The sequence below is a fragment of the Chenopodium album genome, chromosome 6 (genome assembly GCF_948465745.1).
Source record: "Chenopodium album chromosome 6, dcCheAlbu1.1, whole genome shotgun sequence".
Taxonomy (NCBI): Eukaryota; Viridiplantae; Streptophyta; class Magnoliopsida; order Caryophyllales; family Amaranthaceae; genus Chenopodium; species Chenopodium album.
The window spans coordinates 17,380,853-17,398,497 of record NC_137839.1 but is presented as its reverse complement, the minus strand read 5'-3'; the positions used below and the strand labels follow the sequence as shown (position 1 = coordinate 17,398,497).

General features: G+C 32.7%; 3 protein-coding genes across 11 annotated transcripts; all 3 read right to left on the bottom strand.

The window, feature by feature from the left end:
- Window positions 1-17: 17 nt before the first annotated feature.
- On the bottom strand, window positions 18-3,110 carry LOC145634682 (uncharacterized). Of its 8 annotated transcripts, none has more exons than XR_014113474.1 (6): window positions 2,871-2,899; window positions 2,354-2,383; window positions 1,702-2,223; window positions 848-947; window positions 602-649; window positions 18-108 (listed from the first exon to the last, which is right to left on the bottom strand). XR_014113474.1 is itself a non-coding variant. In XM_081686085.1 (6 exons), the coding sequence occupies exons 2-6, from the start codon at window positions 2,359-2,361 to the stop codon at window positions 42-44; spliced, it is 321 nt and encodes a 106-aa protein (XP_081542211.1). In that variant the 5' UTR covers window positions 2,362-2,383; window positions 2,871-2,899; the 3' UTR covers window positions 18-41. The 8 variants fall into 8 exon arrangements, 3 of the variants coding, with proteins under 3 accessions (XP_081542211.1, XP_081542212.1, XP_081542210.1); XM_081686085.1 differs by having other exon boundaries at window positions 2,126-2,223; XM_081686086.1 differs by having other exon boundaries at window positions 65-104; window positions 2,126-2,223.
- A 187-nt stretch (window positions 3,111-3,297) lies between these two features.
- On the bottom strand, window positions 3,298-5,414 carry LOC145634681 (putative caffeoyl-CoA O-methyltransferase At4g26220). The gene is made up of 6 exons (XM_081686083.1): window positions 5,366-5,414; window positions 4,985-5,107; window positions 4,731-4,822; window positions 4,350-4,497; window positions 4,113-4,244; window positions 3,298-3,701 (listed from the first exon to the last, which is right to left on the bottom strand). Exons 2-6 carry the CDS (start codon window positions 5,048-5,050, stop codon window positions 3,408-3,410), a joined length of 732 nt encoding a protein of 243 aa, XP_081542209.1. The 5' UTR covers window positions 5,051-5,107; window positions 5,366-5,414; the 3' UTR covers window positions 3,298-3,407.
- Window positions 5,415-7,454: 2,040 nt separating this feature from the next.
- LOC145635928 (uncharacterized) lies at window positions 7,455-16,052 on the bottom strand. 2 transcript variants are annotated; one of them, XM_081687302.1, is made up of 7 exons: window positions 15,799-16,052; window positions 15,544-15,676; window positions 13,953-14,056; window positions 11,531-11,702; window positions 11,256-11,396; window positions 10,064-10,259; window positions 7,455-9,969 (listed from the first exon to the last, which is right to left on the bottom strand). In XM_081687302.1, the coding sequence occupies exons 1-7, from the start codon at window positions 15,828-15,830 to the stop codon at window positions 7,721-7,723; spliced, it is 3,027 nt and encodes a 1,008-aa protein (XP_081543428.1). In that variant the 5' UTR covers window positions 15,831-16,052; the 3' UTR covers window positions 7,455-7,720. The 2 variants fall into 2 exon arrangements, with proteins under 2 accessions (XP_081543428.1, XP_081543429.1); XM_081687303.1 differs by having other exon boundaries at window positions 10,064-10,256.
- Between the last annotated feature and the right edge of the window lie 1,593 nt (window positions 16,053-17,645).

Genomic DNA, 17,645 nt, shown 5'->3' with positions numbered 1-17,645 from the left:
AGAAGGGGATACCATCAAGGCTAACAGAAGGGTGAGTAATGTCAAAAAGTTTTTACAGGATTCGATAGTCTTATGGAAAGCTTATTCAACCCCAGCGATATGGCCTTCCTTAAGCGTTGATCCGATTGCATATCATACATCAATTGATTGAACAAAATAATTACAATTTTAAAGAGGAAATATGTGTAGTGCATAGATGAGTAATTACCAGCAGTATTTCCAAATTAATAGTAGCAAACCTGAAAATATACGGTATAAATCATTTTCACTCATTTGGGTTAATCTACAAGTCACATTTAATGGTAGAAGATAATAGAATTTGTTGTATCACACCATCAAATGCTTGTATTCTCAAGTCTTTATAGACACTTAGTTGAGAAATCTATAAATCAATTGACCACAAGAGATAAAACATACAATCATAATCTATTTTCAGTGCAATACACTTAAGGTTTCAATGTAGCTATAATATAAATAACAAACATTCTCATTCAAATCAAGAGATCAATCAGTAAATGCTTCAGCAAAAACAAAATGAGGATAGCTTCCAAAAAATCCATAATACCAAAAAAATAAGAAGACCAAAAATACAGCAAATTACCTTTTTCCATGGACCTTGTTTCGATGTTGATTGGGATGAAAAGTCAGCCTGCATATACCAAAACCTATAAGTATATCAATCTATAAATGCAAAAAAGATATAGAACTTCAACAACACTACAACGAGGTGAGAGCACCTCGTCAAACTTGTCAAAATTTATGTATGTTTAAATGGCCATGAACAAATTTATCAAGATTACAGGTGTCATAGTTTCATACTATAGCTATCAAAAGGGTTTAAATTTACCACATGAAGGGGCCTTCAGTATGGCACATCCTGATCAGAATTGATAGTAGCCTTGATTCCCCGGTAAAAGAAGTACTGCGTCTTCCTTTCTCCCCACCCCCTTGAAAAAACAACTTATAAGCAAGACATAATGCATATAAATGAATAGGCCTATCCGTAAAGTAAAGCACACAAGCAATTAAACTCAATAAAATTAACACATTTCACTTGATGTATTCAATGTCAGCATATATGAGAGTAAAATTAAACAGCCAGACATATTAGACATTTGTTCTAAACACGAAGCATGTGCTCTCTACAATATCTAATTAATCACATTTTCATCTCATATTACAGGTTAGTAGGCTATCACAATTCCTATCTACAACAAATTAAAGGTGGAGAAACTGTAGCAGCCTTCCACAATGATGCTTCAAAACCTGAATGGCTGGCATGTAAAGGGAATTTCCTTTGGGAAATGATCATGTAACGGAACAACACAATGCTATGACTATTTTCAAAGAGAAAGGAACCAGATAATAGAGAGATTGATTCAACACTTAAGATACAACCTTCAGAAATACATAGTTAGTAGAACTTGTGTGCAAAACCCTACAAGTGGGAAGATCAATCCTACTATGACTTAAGGAAAACAACTCTATAGTTGTAAATTAGGCATAAAACCTTCTGAACTTAAGCATGGGAAACCCAAAATATATATAAAAAAATTAAAACATACATTAATTTAAGAAAGCAATATAATTAAAGCCCTGCCTAAAGTGAGTAAAGCATAGTAAATGAGCCTAGGTATAGATAGTTATGCCAGAATGTGACCCAAAACTTTAGAGGAAGAATTCCTGCAGAAAATATCTTACCAAAAGTAGGGGAGTCTTAGCAAGAATGCATCCCTTACATTGCCTTTCTGCGCTTAGAAACGGTTTCAAGCTCACCCGAAACAGACAGGTTGAAATAGACGGTTGAAATACTCACCGCTTGAAATAGAAGGTTGCTCTAACCCTTCAACCCAAACACCTCTATTTTTACCTTCTTCATCTAGTTTACCACAACTAAAGCTCGCCGAAACTAATACCATGGCATCTCAATAGAGAAAACAGGTCCTCTAAACATTAAAGATTCCTTACGTATCAGATCCTATTTCCAAGAATGCCTCTAGATCATACAAAAAGTTACATGCAACGTACAAGCATAGAAGAAGAAAACAAAAAGCATAACACCGTAAAAATACACAGAACTCAAACTCAGATCAAACTATAAAAACCATTTAGTAACATTCGATACCTTCTTTCCACGAATAACAGCCCCAGGTTAATAACCATGTACTTAGTTCCACTAAGGTGCAACCCAGTCGATGCAAGGGTATTGGGCTCCTTAAAATACTTCACAACAACAAATATTTCATTTGGCTTAAACTGTAATTCCATGAAAAAAAAACTGCATCAAAATTTTGTCCAATCCCATAACATCAAAGGGCATAAACATATAAGAGAATAATAGTGAACAACTTACCTTTTCATCGCTTTTAATCAAAATTTGCAACTACAAATTCCACAAAAATATCATTTATATCACTATATGTCTATATGTATGTAATTACCCATGAATACATCAATGATACAAAGCTTATAAGATCACGCAATTTCTCCACCCTGCTTATAAGATCACGCAATTTCTCCACCTTGCTTATAAGATAATATAATTTCATCCCAAATATTTTAATTGTATTAACACAAAAAAAACCAACAACAATTCTTTGAAGCAATTAAAAAACACCGTAATCAAAACCTAAAGCACTATCAAATCAAATGAACAACACTGAAAACAAAATCAAAGCAAACCCATTAAAATTATCATCAAAACAAAATGACCCAGAAAAGTAAAACGTCGGATTAATAAAAAAACAATCATACCCACATTAAACTAAACCCAAATTTAATCCAAAAAATCCACAAGATCATCAAAGAAAAAGCATACAATACAAGAGGAGGGAAGGTAGAACTGTGAGCCCAAACACTTCCATGTTTACCTTTGTTTTTTTGGTTTGGGCTAGTCTTTTGTATTTTTGCAGTTTAGCCAGTTATCCATAAGCATTCTTCACTTCGATTCAACACGAAGATGGTTTTATTTATCGTGATGGTTTTAGTTATCGTCATTGCACTTCCTGTCGGGACAGAAGGCCAAAAGTAGGGGTCTACATACATATGTGATAAGAATCATTGAGTCTAGGTTCTAAATTTCTAGGAATTTTGTTCTAAAAGCTATGCTACAGATGGTTAAGTATGATGTTCTAAAAGATGTTGCATATGTTCTAAAAAGTTCTTCTAATGTCCTAAATTTTAAAGTGTTCACACATAAGTATAGTATTCTCACCGGATATATATATATATATATATATATATATATATATATATAACACTGATAACAATAATGGGTAATCCTATTTCAATTACAAGTCTTAAACATACATCATGATTATCATTATTCAATTAAAAACAAATGATTGGTCATACAATTAAAGTACAACAAATTAAACTTGGATCACCACAAATTGATCGAAGAATTATTAGTAAAGGCGCTTGCACATGAGAAAACCGTTGCTTAATGGTAAATGGCATATTTCTACTTGAGTATTTTGTGATATTTCCTTAGTGAAGTTGAGACATTGTTGCCTAAAATGTCTCTTGTTTTCTAGCACATCTTGCTCTTGTTTAGCCACATACCCTTCGCATAGGGTGTTACTAAAACAAATTAACCCTCCAATCTTTACCAGCTTCACTAATCTCTTATAGTAATCAATGTAATTATTGGTCTGAGCTTCATTAATTATTGCAAAATCAAAGCTTCCCAAGTTTAATTTCTGCATAAGAAAACACAGTAATTGACAAGTTAAAATCAACTTGAAGTAATATATTTACATATTTACATACAGTACAATTTTCGTACTCTTGTTTGAGAAAAGTTGTCACATTTATATAATAATACTACTGGTAATATTTGTAGAATTAAAAATTACATATAAGAGACATATAACTCGATCTACAATATATTATAATTTGAAATTGTACATTGAAATTAATTAATTAATTAATCCCTACACCTTAAAAATATAAATTATGTGAAAATAACAGACCTATACTATTTCTTTACAATTATTATTAAAAGAGAAGTTCATAAAATCATATATACGTGAAAGGATAACGTGACAATAAATTTAGGACAGAGGGAGTATTTAACTATTTAGGAAAGTTGCTTGTAGATGAGTGCTTACATCTTTGGTAAATTGATCAAGAATGGGAAGCACTTCGGAATCAATGAAGTTGATTTTGTGCTCAACTCCTGCTTTCTTTATGATAGGTAAACCAAGTTCATAGGACTTTGCATATGGACTTATGGCTAGAATCTGCGTATGATCATAAAGAAATTGGTATCATAATTAATCGCATTAATTATTCATATGAAATTGTAATTTTATTGGATTTTGCTTGGTTTAGTTAAATTAAATTACCTCGCCATCTTTTGGAATAGAGAGAGCAGTTAAGAGTGTTATGTATCCAGTAGAAACTCCAATTTCAATCACCATTTTTGCATTCACTAGCTTTAAGAGCATGCCTATATATTGTCCACCAAGTGGACACGTAATACCAACATTGTCTCTGAAATTAATTCAATTCAATAAAACCGTAAAATACGTACAAGGTCAAATATGTAACATGTTACTTTCTTCGCTGTTTGACTTTTGGTAGTGAAAGGATCTAGACGATAATAAAATATTGGTAAATCAAAATTATAATAGGAAGACAATTAAAGTAGGGTTGACGTAAATTAAAATCTATGACAATTAATTTGGAACAGAAGTAGTATTCCTAATTTCGTAACGAGTACTTACAAAGGAGGGTTATTATTGTTAGAAGTAGTGACATCTCTCAATTCCTTTAATGGTGCTGGCTCCGTTGGATATACAGTGGTCTCCAAAATATACTGCCCAAATGCCCATCATCCATTTTATTAAAACATTATATTGTTATAAATTTTAGTCAAAAAATACTACCATTTGATAATTAACAAGACATAAGTTTTATTTTAAAAAATAAATAAATAAATAAATAAAAAATTGCCTAATGTCTACGCTATTACTCGTACCTTGTATAGCTCGTTGCTTTGCAGCAGTGATTCGTTTGCAATTGATGATGGCTCCATAGAGGCCATAGCTATTTTACTTTCAAATTTTCGCGGTGTTTCGAAGCCTTTATAAGAGATTATTACCTTGAAAAAATTTATAAATTCCAAACAAAACTTAGATGAAAATTCTATTACAATGATAGCAAGGGAAAATAAGCAAAAATATTTTAAACAACTTTTACAACTAATGTTGTGAATTATATTACTACAGTATAATTATTTAAATAAAATTATTAGTAGAAATATCATGCAAATAATTTAATTCAACTAATCAAATTTTAAAAACCCAACTTACATGAATAAAATTTGGAGATTTATATAAACCTAATCAAGAGCACGAACCTTTTGGTGAAAATAAATGAATGCCTTTCTTGAGCAATATATGAATGTATCAACTAATTTAAGTTGTGAAGATTGGATTTATTAGTGGTAAATTTATACACTAAATTTTTGGACTGACCCTTCTTCAAGGTCAAACAAACGACTAGAGATTTAAAAGTCAAGGCTTATAAAATATTGTAACCTCTTATGGATTCTTGACTTGGTCAGAATAATGACTTCTGACTTGGGATTAATCTTAATTCAAATCTTAAATTGTACGTTTTACATTCGATCAAAATAAATGAATACTACTATCAGTCATTTTGCAAGTTCACTTTATAACGTCGCATAAATTATTTGCAATTACTCTTATATGTTCGGTTCACCTTATTTTCACTTATTAAAAAATAAATAACTAAGGGAAAATAATATAGATTAATGTGAGTTGATAAGGTCAACTTAAATTCGATCAATATACAGCTAAAAAAGGTTCTAATAGGTTTAAAAGAATTCATACAAAATAAATAAGTTTAGATAAGTAAAAAAATAGATTTCCTAAAAAAAAATTTAAAAAAAAATTATATAAAAAAAAAACAATAGAACACTACTCTAATACAAGTATCAAAACTATTTATTAGTCCGTATTTTCATTGTCATTTAGACTTGTTCTCATCAGCTTATTTTCAGTTCACTTCAGCTCCAATTAGTTCACTTCCTAATTTCTTTTTCTCATAAATATTTAGTTCAATTCAGTTCTGCTCCAATTAATTTAGTTTAATTCAGCTCAATGAATTAGAACAGTCCCTTAAACGGAAATCAACCATTTATTACTCTTAAATCTTGGAATAATACAAACTATGTGTGAAATTATTGAGTAAAACGGATATTTATTAGAGGTCAATTTTATAATGCGTTGATTTCAAATGTGGCGGGCTTGAAGTAGACGTTTGTTTGTGAAAAAACTCAGAGTACAAGATACCAATTTCGTTTTCTTCAAAAAAAAAAAGATACCAATTTCGTCACCTAAGTAACTTATTTTCTTCTATCTTAAGACTTAAATAGGTATTAATGTAGTATAGATTTATAGCTGGTAAATGTTCTTGGAGCAGAAAGATAAGTCCTGAGCAGAAATGGCAATTTAAAGTACTCTCTCTACCTATATTTGTTCGTCTTGTTTTAAGTACGTCTAAAAAGATCGCAACTTTAGTCTCACAAAAATGAATAATTTGTCAATTACTACCGCAAGTTAATACCACTTCGTAAATTACTACCGCAAATTAAAAAAGTCGTGAATTACTATCGCAAAAAATTTTAAGATGTTTCGATTACTACCAAACCCCCATTAAACTCAACTATGACGTCATTATATCCCTTTAACCCATGTTTGACCATGGTTAAGGGCTTTAACCAGCCCCAAAAAAAATGGGTTAGGGATATAATGACGTCATGGTTAATGGCTTTAATACATGTTTGACCATAGTTAAGAGCTTTAACCATGGGTGAAAGTGATATAATGACGTCATAGTTGGATTTAATGGGAGTTTGGCAGTAATCGCAACATCTTAAAATTTTTTACGGTGTTAATTCACAACTTTTTTAATTTGCGGTAGTAATTTACAAAGTAGTATTAACTTGCGGTAGTAATTGGCAAATTTTCCCACAAAAATTGCTTTATGTCATCACTCCACTCTTTCATCAATTTCACTCAAACAAAACTTACTAAAGTAAAACAATGTTATGGGGCAAACAATTAGAAACTTTCTTCTATCTTAAATTTTACTCTGATATAATAGTAATAAAATTTAAGCGAGCAAGTTCCCTAATGATTTAACTAAAAAAAAAAAAGTTCCCTGATGAGAAAAGTGAACATAACAGGCTCTCCAGATTCCTTTGCTTTTGTCAAAAAAAAAAAAAAAAAACAGGCTCTCCAGAAACCCTTAGCTTATAAAAATATCTAATTATAGACTAGATTAATTAATAATTAAAAGTAGAGACGTAAAAAGACCAAAATCAAATGCGGTCTATTATTGAGAATGAAGGTAATAAAACAGCACAAAGAATACTTACACAAAATTGTTCCAATGTAACAATGTTCTCTCACACTTACCTGTATTGAAGTATTCTATACAAATGAAATATCATCGATCTTAAGTAAAGATGCTGCAAAGAATTCGTAATTTTTTTTGGCAAAACTAGTATAACTCAAGAAATACCACTTACAAGGTCGATTCGGTCAAGTGTGGCTTATAAAACATGCATATGGAAGTTCTGCTTCACAGTATAAATATCAAGAGAGGACACTCTAGAACATGAATTGTATACATACCTGTTGAATAGCTATGTACAGTATATGATTCTAAGTCACTCAATGGCTATTTAGCGATTTCTCCGTAAAGAATGCAGCTGCGCAGTTAATGTCTCAAAATCAGGAAGCTTGGGATGAACATGGCTGGGATTTTTTGCAGAGTTTTCTCTAGAAGGAGCTTTTTCATTGAAATTCGATGTCTCAGAAACATCAGGACGTTTCGGAGTTACTGGTTTTTCTGAAACTGACGAAGATGTACTTATGACATCCTCAGATGATTTCGCAGCCACTTTCTGGTCATCATCCCGATTTGATTGGCCGATGATCCTAGAGCTGGATGATTCAGTATTATAGGAACCTGAAGACCTCCTCGTCTTTTCTGTATCTGATGCATTAGACCTGGCAACAGTTCTGGGAGCAGAAGCTTTAGTTCTCCGAGATAGTCCAGCACCTAGAAATGTTTTGCTCACAACAGGTTTAGGAGCATCCTCCTCAGAGCTGCTGTCACCAGAATCAAAATACCTTGGTGAACTTTTCAAACTAGTTTTACTTGTGTTTCCATCAATCATACTTCTTGCTCTATATTCCCCCTCAGCACTGTCTGCATCCTTCCTTGTAATTATCATCTCATTATCATCACTAGATGAATCATAATTTGTATGGAGCCCACTCATTTTCATAGGCACCTGTTTGTTGTCTATTTGACTGGAGGATGATTGAGATTCATAAGTAGAAGCTCTCTCACTGGAACCAAAAGTTTTACTTAGGGATGCGTTGGCAGATTTTGAAGGAGATGAAGCATCAGCTAATCTACCTTTTGGCATGTGCCCGTGAGACCTATTTCGACGTCCACCAGGCAATAATCCTAGGTTTAACCCCATACCACCATCAGGGGCAGGTTGGGTTTCATATTCAACCTCAGAATCAAGATTCCGTGACTCTGAATGTCTCAAGGATTGCAATGATTTCTGAGGCCAACCTTCATAAGATACATCATAATCAGACCGGCTTTTGAAGCCAGTTGACAATGCTGAAGAACTATTCCCATACAATGAATCTGAAGAACCAATATATTGTTTTCCCTCCATATGATTACTGCTCATGGAACAATCCGTGGTTCCCTTTTCTACATTTGATGATCTCAGCTCAAGATGGGGGTCTGCACCAGGCATCTGGTTATCATAGCTAGGAACCCCAGGGTCAAATTTATCTTTCTGCAGCTCTTCCTCATTCCCCGAACTTGCCCCATCAGAATCATCAAAATTAAGAGACATGGGTTCAGTTAATTTTGAATATATTGGAGATCTTCTAAAACTTTCCGAAAGTTCAGGTTCAAAGTAACGATTGTCTTGGTTTATAGAGGAACCTATACGTGTAGGTTCAGCAGGAGCACGAAAATTGTGTTCCTCAATAGGATTCAAAACACTTTTATCATCATCATCATCAGAGCCAGATTCATCAAAAAACACTTCAGAATTAGTATGAATTTCCTTTTCATCAAGACCCATCCCACTGGTACTGTGGTCCATCCCAACAAAAACATCATTCCCAGAGTCAAATATATTTTCCTCTCTATGATTTGATTTGAAAGTTGTGTCTTCTTCATCAAATGTATAAGTACTTCGAGCATGCCAATCTTCTTGGTCATCAGTTTTCCTACTGAAACTACCTAAGTAGCCATCACCTGAATCATGCTTCTTGTTATCGTAATTCATATTTGAAAAGACACTATACTCGTCTTCAAAAACACTGGACTGAGATTGAAAATTTCTGGAGTGATCCTTCCTTTCAACTGTCTCTTCATGAAAAGGGTGCTCAGAAGACTCAATTTCATACTCGTCTTCAGGTTTGTTGGTAATAGGAGTAGATTCAGGGTCTCTTGTATGCCTTCTACTGTTTTTATTCTCGGTAAAATCTTGTTTTTCGGCCTCATACTGCCCTCCATATTGAGTGTAGTCTTTGTTCAAATTTATGGCATCACCTCCCACTTTCATGTTACCTTGCCTATATGAATCTTCTTGGTCCAGCATTCTTGGACTCTTCTGATTAAATGAACCACTGGTTGAATTTCTGTGCACATGATTCTGTTGCAGCCCACTGCCAGCACTGTGATGGTGGTCATCACTCATAACATTGCTACGTCTAGCAAGTTCTGCAGCAGCCCTAGCAGCGTAGCTTGCCATTTCTGCAGATTCAGCAGCAGCATGAGCAGCAGCAGTTGCATCCTTGAATTCCATGTTCCAATTTTGCCTGCCAGTCCCAAAAGTACTTTCAGCAGTTCCAGATGACTGACTGAATTTCTTCTTCTCAGAGGAGCTCTCTGCAAACATAAAAATTTATAGCATGTCAATGACACATGTTAGTAGCACAGCATTTAAACTACAATACAAACATCAAGAAGTAAATTTAGTCACCTGAAGGTCTAGGATCAGAATGAGGAATGGAAGATGGAGGAACTGAATCGCTACGTGTATGAGCCATGCTTTGAGAAGAAGTCCCTGGTCTTACTTTATCACGAGGATGATTTTCCTCAAGGTCGTCAGCAAGCTCATAGTTTAGGGGTTGCATTTGTATTTTACTGCCCTCCATAGATTGTGCAACTGCTACCTTCTGCATAAAAGTTTGGTCAGGAAACCAACCTTAGGGAATTTCCAGCAATACATGGGACATACTGTTGAAAAATATTCCCAACGTTTCTACTATTTACAATCTTCATTCAATTCACTACATTTGTTGTTTACAAACAGTAACCACTAATTTATGAAAAAGGGAAAAGCTTAATCATAGTATGAAAATAGAAGTGATATATTCGCACTTTAAAATTCTTTAACTTTTAATATAGCTTGAGAGAATTTTACATAATAATTTCAACCTTGAAGCAGTAAATTTTTAAAACAGAATGACTGCATTGTTACTGTAACTAGGTAAGCCCCTTGCGATGCATGGAAAAAAAAGTTGTTTAATTTATTTACATAATTTTAACAAAAAAATCTATATTATGTAGCTAAGAAGTGAAAACTTAATACAATTGTGTGGCTAATTAATGGCAAGTTTTTAGTTAAGATCATTAGGAATAGGAGTAATCATATATCAACTCCAATAATTTTCAATTTTGGAATATAAAACCAATATCAAAGAAAAATAATATATTTAGGGAGTAGAAACTATAATAATTAATTATGAGTAGTAGTAAATCTCTAGTAATTAATTTTAGGGAGTAAGATTAAACTTTGGTAATTAATTATGATTATAATAAAGCTAATTTTAAAAAGGTGTATTGCAAATTGTAATGCAGTTTTTGGAGGGGGTAAGAGTGAAAGATAAATTAACAAGTGTCAGATTTTGAAGTAAGATGATGTCAGCTGCTTTTGTTTTAGAAATGGTTATAGAAGATTATAGATAATTACCCCTACATTATAAAATAGTTATTGTTGTTTACTGTTCAGCAATATGCAATTAAGATGGGTGCAGATTAAAAAAAAAGTCTTGAAAATCCAGGGTAATATTTGGTGCATTCCAAAGAGGAAGCCCCATGAACACTACAGAACGAAGGGAGTTCAGTAAAATATCGGGGCTATATAAGTATATAACCTTATTAAGTCTTACCGGAATGTCAACAGAAGGCACTGGATCTTCATCTTTGAACCAATTTGGTTCCCATTTAATGTTATGTTCTTCTGCAATAGCAGTAAGGAGTTTCAATTTCGTCTGACCATCAGGGGCATTCACAGATAATTTTTCAACCAGCTGATACAAAGTGGTAATCTATGTAAGATCAAGGGATATGAAAAACAATTTGCCTTCAAAAGTGTAATATGAAAGAAGTTATTTGTCTGACAGAATACGATCACATTATAATTGTACATCCTGAGAAAACTCACAGTTCTGCTTACTCCACATGCTGGGCGGACCTCAGCAGCAGCAGTAGCAAACTCTTTACCATATTTTGCGGTGAAATGCTTGCGAACATCCTGCAGCTCAACTATGTCTCCACACCTTGGAGCTGCAAATATTAAACTTGCAATAGCTTCTTTCAAGTCAAGAGGGCAATTCCTGTAAAAGGGCCAGAGATATCAGCACATAACAAGTCATAACACCATAGATCGAAGAAATCTCTAATTTTGTATGTCATAGCAATCACATATAAGATCACAACTAACCAATTACTTGTCTGCCAATAAGAATGAAACTTTGCAATTGTCACAAAAGTGGAAATAAATAAATTATATTGACTTTTCTAACTTTCTAGCTATGCGTCTGCTATGAATCATTTAAAACATGTGCAAGTCAATAACCATTTTTGAGATAAGGAAATGGTAATAAGGGAAGTTGAGCAAATCAGGAGTCATAGGCTCATCGTGGAAAGCGAACACTTTTATACGACACCCCAAAAAAAAAAGACATTTATAGAGGATGGTGTGGGTAAATACATCTTTCTCCCTTTTTATATAAAGAGGGATAGGAGAGTTGTTCATGTCAAGGAATTATATACAGAGTATCCTTTAAAGACCATAGGGAAATTAATTTGAAAAAAGCCAAATTGCTAGACAAATAGAAATATATTACATTCATTAAGCCTACTCTACACTATACAATGTCATAAAAGGGTCAGGAAGATATTATTAAACTAATAAATTAATAAGCATCTTCAAATAATTTTATTTTTAAAATATAAATAACATTATGTTCTTTGTCAGCAATTCATTAAATTAGAATTTGCATTCCAATCTTTCTACTCGTAACCCATAGCATAAGTTTCTTAAGAGAAAAGGCAACCCCGCTAAAAGGTCTCAAAATTAATCCAATATGCCTAAACTTTTAGCCAATTTTGATGTCACATTGTCGTCTTTTTTTTAATGTTTAAGTTGATCTTTTGCTAAAATGAGCCACTCATTACAAACATTTAAAGTACAAAATTTTACTATCATTACTATAACATTCCAATATTGGCCAAAAGAAATTTTCCACAAGCCTTGTTGATTAAAGACTAATATTCCAACAGAAGCTAGTTCATGAATACAGATTCAAGAAACTGTAAAAATTGTGCTCAATAAGTATGAAAATCATTTACTTCATTTATACGTCAAATGGCTTTGTTATGGATAGGTATCAATTCCAAACTCCTCAAAAGACAAGCCAAAGAATTGCTATTCAGCACAAGACTGGATAGTGACTTCCTGCTCTCTTTAGACATAAATCCCTTTTCAATAACAAATATCAAGATACTATCATTGGCACATGGCATCCATAACCATAGATAATCCATCCGGCCATCCCAATCACAACATGAGACAAAGTAATGACATCATTCATTAAAATATAAACAAGAGGATTTTTATTTTTTTTTTCAGGTGCAACAGGAAGTCTCTAGGTCTGTCTACATTAGAAAATTATTTGAAATAATTCTTACACTTACAGCCATTGACACACAGAAAAAAGAAAATAAAGAAGAGCAAGTACAGCCCAATTACAGCAAATGCCCCAAAGCTTGATACATTTAAAAGATGGAAGCCCACATTACAGCACTACTGCTTTTTGGAAAAGTACCTAGTTCTGGATAAAGCTTATGAGTTATACCATAAGATTGACACACGCACACACCCGCACACACGCGCGTGCGAGCACACACACTTAATTACTTTTTGTAGCCTCTAAAAATGGTTTTCAGTGCCATCAGTGAGCATTCTTTGGCACAGCATTTATGTGGTACATCCAATTTCAAGAATCTCAGTGCTCTACATTAGACACTTCATTTTAAGAACAGCGTAAAGCACATTTTTGCTGTATTTTTCAAACAATAAGTAAACAGGATAAAATTAAGTACTGGTTCATAAATCATAAATGCTAACAATTCAAATACAAATGAAATTACAGTATAAAAAAGCCTCCACATAGCAATGGCTATTTCTTACATGATACATACATAGGATGTTCACCAGAAAAAATCTATCAAACAAAAAAAAGGTTCAATATGACCATAAGCAAAGGTGTTTACAGCAAGATTACTCAAGTTTAATGAAAAGACTACAGCAAGATTCCTCGATATTAATAAAAAAAACTATCTAAAGAACTTGTTGCGTGATATTTAATTAACAGACAAACTAAAGAACTTGTTGCATGATACATACAAAGAGGTTCGCAAGGATAACACTAAAAAAAATGGTTAACCACCAAAGACAATAAATGTTGTTTGGAGCAAGAGTCCTCAAGTATCATGAAGAGATAGAAGACGTTGCCTAAAGAAAATAAGTTAGAGCAACACACATGAAACTATAAAATAGCCAAATTTTTTATGATACATACTTTTGAGACTCGATGATTGGCAACCGCGCAACGACAAGCTCACAGTATATCTCAATCATTTCATACGCAGCAATCATCTTCTCTTCCCTTATCACATGCTCAACCTGAAATAAAAAATCATTAAAATAAATGAACAAGAAAAATGGAATCACAAAATCATCATATGAATATGTAAGCAATCAGAGCTCCATCAGGCAGCTAAACTATAAATATTACTGATATAAACACCAAATCTATCCACCATTTTAAAGGAAAAATGAAGAACATACACAAATAATGCCTCTAAAAGTGTACTTTCTTACATAACTTTAAACTATTCTACTTTTTAGAGAAGAGAGAAAGAGAGGGGTGGTACCACTGCTTGATCCCTGGACCTAGACTTCAAAGGCTTCTTCTCCTACCACTAGTCCACTATCTACTTGAATACAAAGAATGTATGAAACCAAATTAAATATACAAAAATTACTCAAAAATGAAGAAAATACCCTTTTATTTATATTTATCTATTTATATCTATATTATTAAAACTCAAAGGCAAAGAGTGTCATATCACCACGTGTCACTTTTCTTTGTGGTATTCCGCCACGTCATAATTCAAAATTGCCACATAATCGAATTGTAGTAATGTTTAGTCTTCTTGAAAAACTCTTCATTGGTCTAACCTTCATGTATTAATGGTTATTTTTATTGAAACTCTTCATATATATCCATGCTATGAAGTATTTAAATTTCCCTTGGAATATAACTTCTTAATAATTTCACAATAATATAATTCTTCAGAAATTAACTATTACTTTTTTTTGTGCATTAATTCATAAATTTGTTGTCAAAAAGTAATATTTAGTACGGAGCAATATATACTAACATCAAAATTATAAAAATTTTATTTATCATTTATCCTATATACTACGTATATTAATGCAAATAATTATTCTTATAGTCAAATCAGCTTATACAAACAACTAACTACTTAATAAGCTCTCATCTAAAAAAGAGAGAGAGACTACTAAAACTCTCAGTGACAAACAAGGCCAAAGTATATAGCTCGGGCCAATAACTAGTTTACACTCAAGGATTAATTGATGAGTAATTAACCAACCTGAAACATTTCAAGAACACAAATGTAACTATTATCATATGTTTTAGACTGAAACTTAAGTAAACCATTCAAGATCAGATAACCTCACAGCAGAGATGATCAGGATTCGACATATACATTGTTATTGGGAATAGATTGAGTAAATTTTTCATGTCAATGTTATGAATGGATTTAGATCAAATAATCAAGTCAATTCAATCAGACTTTACTAAATCACTAATAGTGACCATTTCTAGTACATTAAAGACTAATTACATTTCTTTTAGACAGGCCACCTAAAAATCCAGTTAACCATCAAAGAATCAATCAGTGAACAACAAACTTAATCACATCAAATCTCACTATGAACAAAACGAATAAAAAACCAAATAATATCCAAATCGTAAAATTATTTATACTCCAAATTTAGCATTAAGTTACTGCACACAACCTCAAAACTACATGATTCAACAGAATAATTGAAATTAAAGATGAAGAAATCGATAACCATACTCGAATTCGGGCAGTTTGATCCTGTCCAGAATCAAGCAATTGAGCTACTTCTCTCCTCAATTGCTTCAATTGTATATCCTTTCTATTCTTCATCAATTTTATCCGCGACTTTGCAAGATTCAATGCCGTTTTACTGAAAAAATTCAATCAAAATTCACCAACAAATAAACAATTCAGTAATAATCAACTCAAAATTCATATTCAAAACCAAAAAAAAACAAAAAAATCAATCAAAAATCAATGATCAAAGCTTACCATTTCGCGGGTTTAAATCCTCTATGCAACATAATTATAAACTGAGATTTATCAGAAAATTAGGGTTTATGTGATAAATTTATAGATACTGAATCAATCGAAAAGCGAGATTCGAAGAGTCGTAGGATAAGGAATCGAAGAATGAATGAAATAGTGAATTTTAATTAGGGATTTATTTTATTAATTGGGGAAGAAGATGAGACGAAAGTATATACGGTTGGAAGAGACTTTTAAATAAATTACGCGGTGTCCTTTTTAATTACGCGGTGTCCCACAAAAAAAAGAATTTTCTTTTGTTGTGGTCAAATAAAATATTAACAACGGAATTTAGGAGTTTCTTTTGTTCTTCTTTCTACCAAATTACCAATTTGTTTGACCTTTTGTGAATAGAGGTGGTTATTGGACAGGGTAGTCCAATGATAATAGGGTCAGGGCCAAGCTTATAGGGCTTTTAATAGACAGGACTATTAATGGACGGGGCCCTTATTGGGTAGAGTCAATATAGGGCCAACATGTTTTTCCAATTTAGTTGATAAAGAAAATACATAATGTAAAAATAATTATATAGATGAATTTGTATTCATATGTAATTAATAATGGCTTTGTCCAATATTTATTTTAATTGATATTTTGCAGGCCCGCCCATTATCGACCCGCGACCCGCATTGGCCCGACTCTATATTGACCCTATAAAATGTGACCCTCTTTGACCCTAACCCGCAACCGACCCTGACCCGACCCGCCCAATAACCAGGTCTATTTGTGAAATGTTGTGAACACACGTATTTTTTGGGGAAAGGATGAAGGATTGATTTTCCAAGTAAACCAAGATTAACTTAATGTGCAATGTAAAGGTGAGTTTGTCACTCGGATCCAAGCTCGTACTTTACACTATAGCTATGTTTGGTTGAATTTTTTAAGTCAATAACTACCTTAAAGATATGGTTATTTGTGAACAACTACCCGTTTTTTTTGTATTTGTTAGAACTACCTAGAAGTTAAGAAAAGTTTGGATAACATTACCCATTAACGTTTTCCGTCCAAAAAAAACGTTAATGGGTCCACTTTTTCACTTTTCCCACTTAATTAACTTCCCTAATTACCTTCTCTCTCTTCCCTAATTAACTTCCCCTACTTACCTTCTCCCTCTTCCCTAATTAACCTCCCCTAATTACCTTCTCCCTCTTCCCTAATTAACTTCCCCTAAACCCTAGAAATTAAAACCCCCAAATTTAGAGATCATATCAATTACAATGGCCAATTAGACATTCTACCAACTGCAATGGCCAATTAGTAATTAAAGTGCAATTGAATTCAATCTCAAAGTCAAAATAAGTGAAACCTAGAACTCAATTAAACCCCTAAATCCTAGAAATCAAAACTCCCAAATTTATTTGAACCCATAAACCCTAATCTGAATCCCTAATTTACACCCTAATTATGTTAATTGCGTTCAATTAAAACTTGTATACAAATACAATAAACAATGAATTAAAAGGAAAGTGTGAAACATTACTTGATAATTGAGAATTTGTGTCCAATTGATTGAGTATAATCTTTTGGATTATTGAGTGAGAATGGAGAGGAAGTTAAGTAGGGAGAAGAGAGAAGGTAATTAGGAGAGTTAATTAAATGGAAAAAGTGGACTCAATAACATCTTAATTGGACGGAAAACGTTAATGGGTAGTGTTACCCAAACGTTTTGTAACTTGTGGGTAGTTCTAAACAAATAAAAAAAAAATTGGGTAGTTGTTCACAAATGACCCTATCTTTAGGGTAGTTCTAGACAAAATTTCCTTATATTAAATTAATTTTATTCAGAAATAAATCGATAAGATTATATCTAT